The sequence below is a fragment of the Rhamphochromis longiceps genome, linkage group LG9 (assembly GCF_057381845.1).
Source record: "Rhamphochromis longiceps isolate RC_006_pf linkage group LG9, R_longiceps_female_GT1.1, whole genome shotgun sequence".
In the NCBI taxonomy this organism is placed as follows: Eukaryota; Metazoa; Chordata; class Actinopteri; order Cichliformes; family Cichlidae; genus Rhamphochromis; species Rhamphochromis longiceps.
Window position 1 is genome coordinate 12,629,690 of NC_140565.1, and position 12,492 is coordinate 12,642,181.

At 40.7% G+C, this 12,492-nt stretch overlaps 1 protein-coding gene across 4 annotated transcripts in view; it reads right to left on the reverse strand.

Annotated features, from left to right (window-relative positions):
* Positions 1-6,711: 6,711 nt before the first annotated feature.
* Positions 6,712-12,492, reverse strand: part of ntng1a (netrin g1a) — a 131,562-nt gene continuing 125,781 nt past the window's right edge. For all 4 annotated transcript variants that reach the window (XM_085418333.1, XM_085418334.1, XM_085418335.1 and 1 more), the window contains one exon: positions 6,712-8,486. In XM_085418333.1, the coding sequence (XP_085274459.1) occupies positions 8,230-8,486 (257 nt within the window). In that variant the 3' untranslated portion in view covers positions 6,712-8,229. The remainder of the gene's footprint in view (positions 8,487-12,492) is intronic.

Genomic DNA, 12,492 nt, shown 5'->3' on the forward strand with positions numbered 1-12,492 from the left:
GTGAACCATCCTAAACAAGTGTGACTGTTCGACCGCACCCTAAGAGCAGTCACTACATCTCTACTAAGAGATAACAAGCACAGACAATGTATAGGTGTCTGCAGCACTGCCTACTCTACCTTTATTTCCATTCATGCCCAAGGTGCCGAAATGACATAAACAGCCTCAGTGTGCGTAAAATAAAGTCCTTCTTGTGTCTTTTTTAATGTACAACTAATATGCAGAAAAAATTACACATTACTGTGATTTGGATTTTTGTGTCTCCTCTCATCATAATGTGTACGTGTACTTTAGAATTATTGGTTTCTAGAAATTGAACCGCATTTACCATAATACTCCAGTCTTCATTAATATTCATTTAAAATGAGCCCCAGGCATTCTGTGTTGCCCTCTGATTTTTTTTTTTTTTTTTTTTTGGCCTGTCCCGTTTGGCTCTTTTGCCATCAGAATTATTGTCTAAAGGCAAAGAAAGATGCCCAACGGATTTACTTTACCAAATTGACCATCCCAGCCTTGCCGTAATGGTCCATTTGATTCACCTTTTATTGTTTATTTTATTTTCACTTACTGAATACGGGACAGACTTGACTGGGGGAAAGAAGGGGAGAAAGAAAGAGGGAAAGAGAAACAGCTGAGAAGAGGGACGGGGGAGAAGGGCAAAAGACAAAAACCAACAGAACGGGCAGAGAAAAAAAATGCATATATCAATCACCTGGATCACCTGCTGAGAAAGAAAAAAGAAAACAAGCAGAAGAGAACAAGAGTAATAGAATAAACAACATCACAATGATATATGGGAATATGACAGTAAATACTAAATATTAAACATTATTGTGCAGCACATAAGATCAACAGAACACAGTGTGCTTTGAGGTAGGAGCCAAAAAGGGTGTAGTTTGTGGGTGTGATCACCCGTGTGTACACCTGTGAGCATGGACGCGCTTGTTTTTTTAAAAGGTTCCTTCATGTAATGATCTGCTAGAGGGTGGGGGGGCCACAGCCCCGTCCTCCAGGGCATGAAGCAGGTATGGAGGAGATCAAAACTCCAGACATCCAGAGGCCCCCAGAACACAAGAGACCAAGGAAGACCAACAGAGGGGCAGCTGCGCCACTGTCCCAGAAAGAGCTGAGGAGAGTCCCAGATGAGGGCTCACTCAGCAGCCGCGGAGCAAAAGCCAGGGGGAGTTGCAGTGACGCGCCCGTGAGCTCCGCCGGCAGCCAGCTGTGCCTGAGTGACCGAGCCCCAGGCCGAGAGGCCGGGGGCACCCCACCTCCGAAGTGGCCCGAGCGAGCCCCAGGCTCCAGGCCCCGATAAGCGGCCGCCAAGGAGTGAGCCGGTGTGCACCTGGACGCCCATCCCCGGACACAAAGAACCACCAACGCACCCTCTGATATTTGTATATGCACCCATAACATTAGCGAGGCATTTCCGGCAGATCCGGGTACATACAGACGATTATTCCTTAGGTGTATTGGAATTCCATTCATGGAATCCCAAGCTATATCTGGCTGTGGTTTCCATTTCCAGGTGCAACCATTCACAGTGCAGAAGAAGCCTGTCACTGCAACATCAAACCTGCTCTAACCATGTGATGGTGGCTTGTGTCACTTCCCCTTCACTCCAGACTCTCCCTGCCATTAGAGCCGTATTTGACATCCATCAACTGTGTTGAGCCACAATGGGAATTCACTCTTTACATTTCAAACACTTCCCCGCGAAAACACATCAGGGGTGTCAAGAATTTTAAAGTTGTGGGAAAAAGTATGAAAAAATAAAAAGTTCCAACCCCGATGGCTTTTCTCCATGCAAAATTCTCACTGCAAGTCGCAATCTCACTTCTCAGTGACTTTGTGTAACATGTGCTGTGTCCCTTTCACAATGAGGGGCCCAAACTAAATTAACTGAGTGGACTGACTGCATATAATTCACAAGACAATGAAGTGAATAACTTTCTTTTTTAGAAGTGCAAAGTGACTTAGTTGTGTTCCTATTGTAGCAAGGGATAAAAATCAGTAAAGCACAATACCACAGATACTAAGACTATACTAATTCAAAACCAGGCTTTTGGTACTGCTGGTTGCACTGGTTCAAAAATATCACTGAATGTGTCGTTCCTCAATCTCTGGCACTCTTCCACAGTGTGTCTTTGACCTGTCTTCCCCCAACTGGTTGTGGCAGATGGCTTCCACTTCCTAAGCTTGGTTTGGTCAGAGGTTTTTCCTGTTAAAAGGGAGTTTTTCCTTCACTGTCACCAAGGCGCTTGCTCAAAGGGGTAAGTTGACTGTTGGGGTTTTGCCTGTTTGTATCTGGGTCTTCAGCTTGCAATATAAAGCACGTCGAGACAACTCTCGTTATGATTTGGTGATATATCAATAAAATTGAATTGAATGGAATTATGACAGTAAAACATTTCCCCGAAGAAAAAAATGGACACAACACTAATACACTGCAGCTATTAAAAATCCTAGATGTGTAACACTTAATCACCAGAAGGGAGACATATTGCTGTGGTAACATCACCGTGGAAACTCTCAGGTGCCCTGGCCTCCAAAGGCATCTGTAGCTTTGAAAAATGGAGCCTTGAAAGTATTCATTAGTCAGCCAAGCAGTGAGATTACCCTGCTAATGCCAGTGTGATTCAGAAATAAATTAAAAAAAAAGATGTGGGACAAAGAAAAAAAAGTTTTCAGCTGTTCAAAAGAATTATTTCTAAAGGAAAATATGGGTATGGAAGACTTTCAGTCCCGTTCTGCAAAGGCCTCCAGCTGAGTAGCAGCTTAGTATCCATTAATGGTCTCACTGTGGAGAAAACCGGGCAATGGAAAAAAAGCAGCGGCCACTCAGCACCCACACTGTAGAAAAAAGAAACACTGATCAATAAGTGCTGCGTGCGGTTCGATAAGTGCATTGATCATCGCGCAAACAAACACATCACAACCATAGCGGGAATAATAGTGCTGGGGCAAAGTAAATTCTTTTCAGCCCGACCTAATGTGAGTGTACTTAGGCTTGTGTTCACCCGCCCTCCAAGCATCAGTCAATGAACATTTGAAGTACAGACACTGATGCTAAAATACACTGAAAAGAAACCAGTTTGACATGTGTGATGTTTCTGTTGATGCCTGCAGGTACTATTCTTTTATCTTAAACAATGTCACGATGCAGTGTTTTTTCTTTTACTGTTAGAAGTCTGCTAGCTAGAGAAACATGCACAGTGCAGTAGTCTCTATGATTATTGTCTAAATATGAATGAATACAAGGTTCTCAGACCTGAGCAACACTTTTTGCTCATTATCTTGGCTCGGCCTTCAGCTTTGGTTTTGTTCAGTCTTACTGCTCTGCAGTTTGCAGCTTTGCATTTCTAAAAACTGACTGTAGGCTGTACTGCTTATCCAACTCCAAACAGCAGAGAAGTTAACAACTAGCTTTAAAACATTGCAAAGCTTTTAGGATTTAATGCATTTTCCTGAAGAATTGGGCCAAAATCCAAAGGAAAACAGCATTTTTTTCTGGCCACATGCTACTTTATGAATGGATGTTCAAAGCTACAAGCTATGGCTTGCTGCAGCTCGGGAGGACAAGCGGGTTATCTGCTAATTTGGAGGCTGGCAGTTTGATTCTTCGTTACTCCAGTTGCATGCCAAAGGAACCCCCAAGTTGCTCCCCGATGCATCCAATGGAGGGTGAATATGTGCAAATGTTAGATAAAAAAGTGCATGGGTGAATCAGACATGTTGTATAAAGTGCATTGAGTGCTCCAGTAGTGTAGAAAAGTGCTGTATAAGAACCAGTAAATTTATAATGTTTGCTGTATTGTTTTAAAAGGAGTAGTATGGTTGTACAGGAAATACAGTTAAATGCATAATTATCTGGACAATTTTCAGAGGTTTTAAAGAAAAGACAACATAGGATTTGATTTTCAAACTGATATATATTATGATGTAATCAATGCAACGGTGTGGTGTTTACTAAAACTCTCGGATGAGTTTGAAGCTTTGTGATTTACACCTCAAGGTCAAGGTCAGAGGTCAGAAGTCAAGTTTTCTGAAAATCGTGTGAATGCAATAACTTGAGGATGAAGTCACCTAGGATTTTCAAGTTGATACCAAAATCTCAGATTAGTTTAAAAGTCTGTGACATTGACTGCAAGGCCAGAAGTCAGAGTTCAAGTTTTCTGAAAATACATTTTTTTCAGAGGATCAAAGGTACTTGGACACACTTTCTGTAATTTCAAATATATATATAAATCGTTTTTAATACATTAAAATCTTTTGTTAGTTAGCTATTGAGATGCTCGGCCTGGGCTTTACTTCTACCTTCAGGTGCTGCTTGTGTGGGGCTCTCTCTGCATTTGGTTTTACTTTACTGGGTTGAGATCAGAGACTAAGGCACTGAAGAATATCTGATTTCTTTGAGTCTGCCTTGTTGCACCGAGACACCTTGAAAAGTCCTTGAAGTTTTGATTTGACACTCACCTTTTTATCTTCGAAAATGTGACAAAAAGGCTCGTCCCCTCTGAGCGTCGGTGGCCTGTGAGTGACACCAGTGGATGTTATATGACAGGAGAATTCTACCTAATTACAGCACTTTCAAAGACATCTATTGCCGTTGCAGCTGAAATGCCTTCGCTGAGTCACAGATTCCCCATAGATAAATTCCACGCTGTTTTTGCTACAGGGCAGAAATAAAAAAAATAACACACCCGTGGCCCCTTTAAACACGTTTTACCAGTCGTTTCCACAAAGCACGTTACAGGGGGAGATAATCCAGTGGCGGTAGATGGCTCGCTTCGAGGTATTTCGGCGATAATTCATGGTTGGGTCAGGCAACAGCTGCTGGAGGTGAGATATCTAGGATGAAGTCCTCTCCCCAAACGACATCAACTCTATTTTAATTCTCCACGCAGCATGGTGCATTGACACCTGGGCTGAACACATGGTTAAAATTAGGGCCGCTGTAGGAGACCTTGACAAACAAGTGACTTTGACTGAATTCATCAGGGCATCCCTGGAGTCACAAAAGTGTTTTAGGAAAGTTGTATTAGTTTTAATTGTCCATATGGCCTTATTTCAGTTTTTCAGATTTCCCTAAAATGGTCTTCCTCATTGTCACATATTGTGCCATCTATAGCGTATTTTATGGTAGCGTCATTGTCTCTAATGTGTTAAACTGAGCTAGATTTGTCTGTGTCTGGAAGGAGCTCAGTGTTTTTAAAAATTCATGCTTTGGAAAAGTAAAATATCACAGCTTAAATAGTGTCTTTTTTATTATATTTTCACAAAGAAATCCCAGCACCCGAACGTAAAAGTTAAAAAAGGCATAAAAGGCTTCACTTTTTCATTTCACTAGATAAAACCACGTTTCGCAGAATAAAAGGTTGTGAATGGAATTTATTCTTGGGATTTGGATGTGAGTTGGTGGCTGTGAGCAAAATCGGAATCAATTAATCGGGCATATACGAGCCAACTTGCCAGGAAGCAAGTATCTGTTGTTTTTGTTATTGATGCATTAGCAGAACAATCAGTGGCCCTAAGTTCTTTTCCTCCCTTTGAGTTAAACTTGGAAAAGAAAAGGAAAGCAAAAAAAAAAAAAAAAAAGCTGGAGCAATGGCTTGAATATTTTAGGTTATGGATGAACTGTCGAGTGTCTGACAAGACCCACTATATAAACTTTGAACACAGGCTCTCCGGGACACATCGATAGTTGTAAATATTTAATTTGGTGCCTCCGACAATGCATGCCCACTGAAACAAATCTTTACCAGATTGAATTCAAGATAAATAGCACGGAAATATCGCAAAAGCTGATACACAGACTTTTATGCTATCATTTTGTCAGGTTTGCCTCTTTGGGGCTTTCGCTTCACGTATCGCATATTAATTTATTTGAAGTGTCAGCAATTTTAAGAAGTAACAGAAGCTGCGTGCCCCTTTATACTGCGTGTGCAGTTCTAATTAAGATGGGAATGCATTCATGGACATCATAAACACATATTTCTAGTGGTTAAGTTTGACTTTATTTGTATATTACAAAAAGGCAGATTAGTGCGAGACTGTGATTGCATGGATTATAAAATCAGCCATTATAAAGTACATGAAAGCTTTAAGTGAAAGGCATGATCTATTGTCATGATATCTTTTTGGATTATAAGGCATTTGTGCATGAATAGGTTCTAATCGAACAGCTGCTTTTGTGAAAAAGCAGAACTACACAATATTACTATGTATGCTATATGTACACATCCACACAAACATGTCTCTGTGCAGATTATTATACAGTTGTTCTATGCAGGCTGTGCTCTCTTGCAGTCTGGACTGAAATGACTTTACTGCATTTTATTGAAATGTTAATGTAGTCTCAGTATGATTTTTCCAGCTATAATAGAAATTGTGTTTTCTAAAGACCTTCTTTTTAATATATACAGACATCATTTATAGCGAAAAAATAAGAAAACTTGCATATTCCATTTGTCACTTTGATAAAGTCATTAAAGCTAAAATTGTTGTGTTTGTTTGCCGATATTTCTACAATGTGGTTAATTGTCATTATTTCAATTTCCAAACAGCTACTAAATTTGAATGGATGATTTCTGCAGCGATGCTCTTATGATGTGGAAAAAAACAGCGATCGCATCTTTTCTTTCTTAGCATGAACAAAAGATCAACACGGGCTTAATTTTTTAACCTTTTATTCATTTAAATTCTCAAGTGTTAAAGCAAGAACAAAACATTTATAATGTCCTTTGGTGGGATTTTATTACACTTTATTAATACTGTATATGTAAACTGATATTCTTTGATGCCAGCACGTTGCCAATACAAAGGAAAATCAACTGCACAACGAAAAGTAATAAACAGAAAAGGTGAAAAAGGAAGTGAAAATAAAAGAGAAAGAGAGAGAAAAAACAACCCAACTGCTTCTGCATTTGAATGACTTAAATAGATACAGGTTGCCTTTTTTTCAATCACAGTTCGGCAAAGATACAAAAGGACTACATGACTCTCTTTTTTTGTTGTTTTTTTGTTGTTTTGTTTGATCTGTCGAGAAAAGAACTTGCAAATACACTGATGGTTTTCTATGCACTTCTCGTCTGCTCAGGTGAATACTATCCCCTGACCATGACAGTAGGGAGAGTGGTGGCTCTAAGATAGAAAAAGAATCAGACAGCTTCACTGGAGTATCTTTTCGGAAGAGAGGAAAGGGGGACGAGGGATGGGACGGGGGATTCTTACATGTGCATCACTAACATTGGACAAAAGAATCTTTCAACCAACAAGGGTTTTACAGAGTAACGTTCACGAAAGCACAGGTCAGTGGCGGCGTCTGGGGGTGGAACTAGGATCGGAGGGAAGGGAGGGGGATGAACGAGAGGATGAGGCCGAGCTCGAAGGAGAGACAGAAAGATAGAGACAGAGAGGGATCAACGTGGGCAAGGTTTTGTGTCACAATGTGGCAGTCCGGACAGATTTCCTTCTATCCACAATGCACTGACAGCAAAGAATGCGTCCTGGGGTTTTTCACCTCTTTCTGTTTGTTATCACGCTGAAGTGTAACGGGTTTGTTTCTGAGGCCAGTCTTTGCCATTCAGCGGGGACAAGTTTGCTTTTTTTTGTTGTTGTTGTTTTGTTTTTTTTTCTTCGGCATCAGTCCAGCCAACATTAACAACGCACAGAAGCATCCCAAAGGGGTCGGCGGCCACCGTCGGCTTGTGCGAGAGCTGATTGGTCGCAGCTGTTGTTGCCGTGGCAATATGAGAAGAAGTGAACGAGTCTGTCATCTTTAGTTATCTCCTCTCAAAATCGAAGGGGGCTCGTGTACTGTACCTGGTATGGCTTTTGGGGGGAGGGAGAGAGGTAGGGTAGGGGTCGGGGTGGGACTCACCATTCTCTGCTCATTTTACTTTTGTTAGGCAAACCCTCAGTTACTCATATTTCTAATAATATCTGTATTTTTTTTTAGAAGTATAGTTTTTCTTTTTAATTATTTCTATATATTCTTTGAAATTAAATGAAAAGCTTCTGCACTCATTTGACTGGCACATTCCCTTTATTGTCAGTGCGAGTGTCCATTGAGTCTGGAGGCGGAGAAGCTCAGAACATTACAGTCCAGAAAGCTCATGGTTGTTCTTTTTTAAATGGTTGTTGATTATCTGAAAGGGGAGGGGGATGAGCTTGGGTTAAGGTGGAGAAGGTGGGAAGTGTGCGACTCCCACCAGGTAATGGGTCACTTTAGAGCACAGCGGGCCGGCAGGAGACCCCTCTCAGCAGAACCGAGCCTAGCAGCAGGAGCAGCAGCAGCCTGGAGGTGGATGGAGGTGTCAGGTGAGCCTGGCCTGAATCTGGGCCCCCACAGCCTCCCAGCTCTGACTCGCAGCGGCGCTTCTCACACAGCAAACCCGTATAGCCTGTTGGACAGCTGCAGCGGACGTTGCTGATACACGTCCCACCATTTTGGCAGCGCAGGAGTTCGTTGTCACACACCCGGGCTGCGGTGGAAGCAATGTAAAGACAGGAAAGATGTGTGAGAATTTAACACACAAACACGTGTTTGGGTGACACTTTACTTGAAGTGTGTTCTGGTGCATGAAGGAGATTCTCTTCTCATTAGCTCTCATTATCAAACATCACAGCAGAAGCTTTAAAGATGGCCAATTATGGAATCAAAGACTGACAAAAAGTGTTCTTCAAGTAAAGCGTTGCCACATTTTATTCCATTTTTGATGTCTATGAAATCTTAAATTTGAAAATATGCTTATTTATGGTCTTGATAGTTACAGTACAGTAAATATGGAGACAAGGCTTAGCCCAAAGACTGGGAATTGGGTTATACTGTCCTAATTGTGTAGTCTATAATTTCATGGGTGGTTATTTGCCCATAATCTATACACCAACACATGCTGCCATTAAATTACAGTAAAGTAAATGTAGTTAGATTCGGTAGCCTAAAACCATTAATCTTCCATGTAGCTAGCATGATCTACAACAGTGTACCTATATGAAACTGCATTCCTCATGAGGGGCTTGGTCTTTATAGCCTCACATATCTAACCCACATTTAAGTTCTTGTTTTATACGGGAACGCTGCCGTATTAAGCATTTTGAGAACCATGCTAGCTGCTGTGCTGGTGGCTACTGCACGGCTAAAACTCATCACTGTTCTTGACAACAAAAACAAGTCTAAAAGCAACCTAACAGAATTTACAATCAGTACACTGCTGAATTAATCACTAACTCATCAACATCCCCTCAAGTCTTTGCATAAGAGAAACTACTGACAATCTGTGCAACCAAATAGTTTTTAAGCTAACTGCGTACTAAATGAAGTAGGGCAACATAACTTCCCTTAATGAATTGTGGGTCGACTCAAGCAAAAGAGTCAGATTTCTTCCACTATGGCCACTCAGACACTAAACATCTCTCACAATGGCCTCCATCTACATTTGCATGTACCAAATCCTGACACTACATGACCCCACACTGGCAAAGCGTGTAGTTTTAGGGAAATGGCTTCTATAACAACTGAAATGCATAATAATTTTAAGTTGTAACATCACCCCTTAATAAGTAAGTTTCATGGGTGCTGGTGGGCAATGCTCTTTGTCTTTGAAACCTTTGAGCACATTCAGATTAGCTGGCACAGCCTGGTTTTGATCTATTTAATGTGCAGAGGCTTAGATCTCTTAATAAACTCAAGAAATCAAATAAGCATATTTTCCAACATGTTCAAGTATTGCTTCAACATTTGGCACATTTTGGATTGTAAAATGCATGAAATATAGATTATATGTCATATCTAATAATTAAATCTAGTAAAATTATAAAATTAAATTAAAGTATTAAATGAAATTGACTATTTTATATAGGAAAATAATTAAATGTGATGTAAAATTTGAACAAAACACGTTTGTAAGACAGCGAAAATGTTGTGTAATGTTGTTGCTTCGAGCTGTGGTAAAGATGTACTGTACACAGAGGCTGAGATTAATCTTAGGCGCTATACAAGTGCTATTAAACTCTAATGAATATATACACATGTAATTAAAAGGTGGTGAACACTGGCTTTATCTTTTAATCACCTCTTAAAGAGTATAATGCCACTCGAAATTAATTTCACAGTCTTTTTTCATCATTATTACTTAAATGACTCTGAAACATTTCATATATTCCCCATCAGTTTAACTTTACAGCCTCTAATCTTTAAATAACACCAAATTTCAGATTTCAGGACATTTTTTCAGCATCTAAAAAGACGCGTCTATTTGTTTAATACCAAAACCTTATTCAAGCCCCATCAAATCAGCTACGTTACAGCACAGAAATCCACACTTTCCTCAAAGCCTGCGAGGCTTTCCCCAAACACCACTGACTTTAGACAAACTGAACGTCAGGTGAAAATTGGTGTATATTTAGAGCTGGGACACCGAGGCCACTCTATTCCCAGCGGAGGCAAGCTGTCAAACAAGCTGGAGGCAAACAAAGCTGCGCTGCACAAACTAATAAACCAACAGAGACAAATAAACACTGATAAACACAGGGGCCACTTCTGCCCATTTCAGTCCTTTATAGGAGTGGAAAACAATGCGGTGAGCAATCTATGAACTCTATGGGACATAAATATCACAAACAAATATAAGACCTCTCTCCTAATAATCAGGATTGGATGCATGCTGTCTCACAGGAATAGCCAAATAGAGCTTTGATGGGAGCCTTGTTAAGAAACATTGACTGTGCGAATCCTATTTGTGTTTCGTGGGAGAAAAGAGAGCTGCTGTTTGGCTCAGTAAGTTTCGCTCCAGGCCACAGCTCACCAATTACCATGCACAACTACATCCAAATAAGACATCTGAACTCTATCTTTGTTCCCCCTGTTTTGTTTTTTTCATCTGACATATCAATTGCATGACCACCTCAACCACTCAGGAGAAACTACAGTAATGAGTCAATATGAGACTGCAAAACAGACTCTATGGAAAGCCTTTGTTCACTTTGATTGCTCTCTGTGATGAGGCAGCGGCTAAACTTGGTAATTAGATTGTCTCCTCGAGATGACAAGGAAGAGCGATCAAATGTATTAATTAAAGAATCATGAGGCCTTGATATGATCAGTACACAGGAGAGACTCCTTTAATTAGACAATAACCTTTCGTCTCGTCTATCTTATCCTTCCTTGCTGTCACAATAGAATGATAACGTGAATTTCTAAGAATATTCAGACTGGCTTTTATTCAGAATGTGCTCTAAATTGATTAGAAAAATAATTGGAAAAAAGACGTCGGACACGGTTGTGAATGCCCACTTTTTTGGACTAAAAATCTCAAACTATCCTAGTCTGATAAGATATGATCACGTCTTTAAAAAGGCACATCTTTAAGGCCAAATCAGACTTGCTATTTGATATAAGCAACGTCGGATTTAGTCTATGTTCAGGAAAGTAATCCATACTTACAGACAACCACTTCCTAACTTGTTGATTAAAGCTTGGAACATTTTGAAGGTGAGATTCGATTAATTTGTCTAAATTTGAGGTAAAAACTACATTTTCAGCAATTTGATTGGTTGTTGATAGGTTAGGCTTCAGTCACACTGGACTTTAGACTAGTCAGTGACCCCCATTGGAAAAATGTGTATCCCTGCTCCAATCAACATGTTTGAAAACATACAGCGTTTACTTACTAAGACAAATAGTCTCTGATTTCACTGTTTCAATTCAGTGTAATTCAGTTGTATTTTTATAGCTTCAAATCACAACAGCAGTTACCTCAAGGTGCTTTATATTGTAAGGAAAAGACCCTATCACCATATAGAGAAAGCCCCCAAAATCAGATGATCGCCCATGAGCAAGGTGACAGTGGGAAGGAAACATTCCCAGGCTCAAGGATGGGAAGTCATCTGCAGCTGCCAGCTGGGGGTGAATGGAAAGGAGGACAGCAGAAAGACTGCTTAGCAAGAAGCTGGCAAGTGTTTGCAGACACCTTTCTCACTCATGTGTTAATAGACCTCTCTGCATTGAATTGTACTTGTTATTAATCTCTGGCTCTCTTCCACAGCTTGTCTTTATCCTGTCTCATGTCTTCCTTCTCTCACCCCAACCGGTTGCGGCAGATGGCCCCACCCCTTCCTGAGCCTGGTTCTTCTGGAGGTTTCTTCCTGTTAAAAGGGAGTTTTTCCTTCCCACTGTCGCCAAAGTGCTTGCTCATAGGGGGTCATGTGATTGGATTGTTGTTTTTTTCTCTGGATGCATTATTGTAGATTCTACCTTACAATATAAAGCGCTTTGAGGCGACTGTTGTTGTGATTGAAAAATTGAATCCAAAACTGAAAATATCATATAGAAGTGCAGCACTGTATACCTCTTTGTGACTGATTTGCGACAGCCAGCAACCTCCCTCACCAACAGGCTGACAAATACATATTGTTGCCTAGCAACCAGCTGGGTACAGAGGGGGAGGCCTGCCTGAATGGGGTTTTTTACAGCAACTACCACCAACCTCC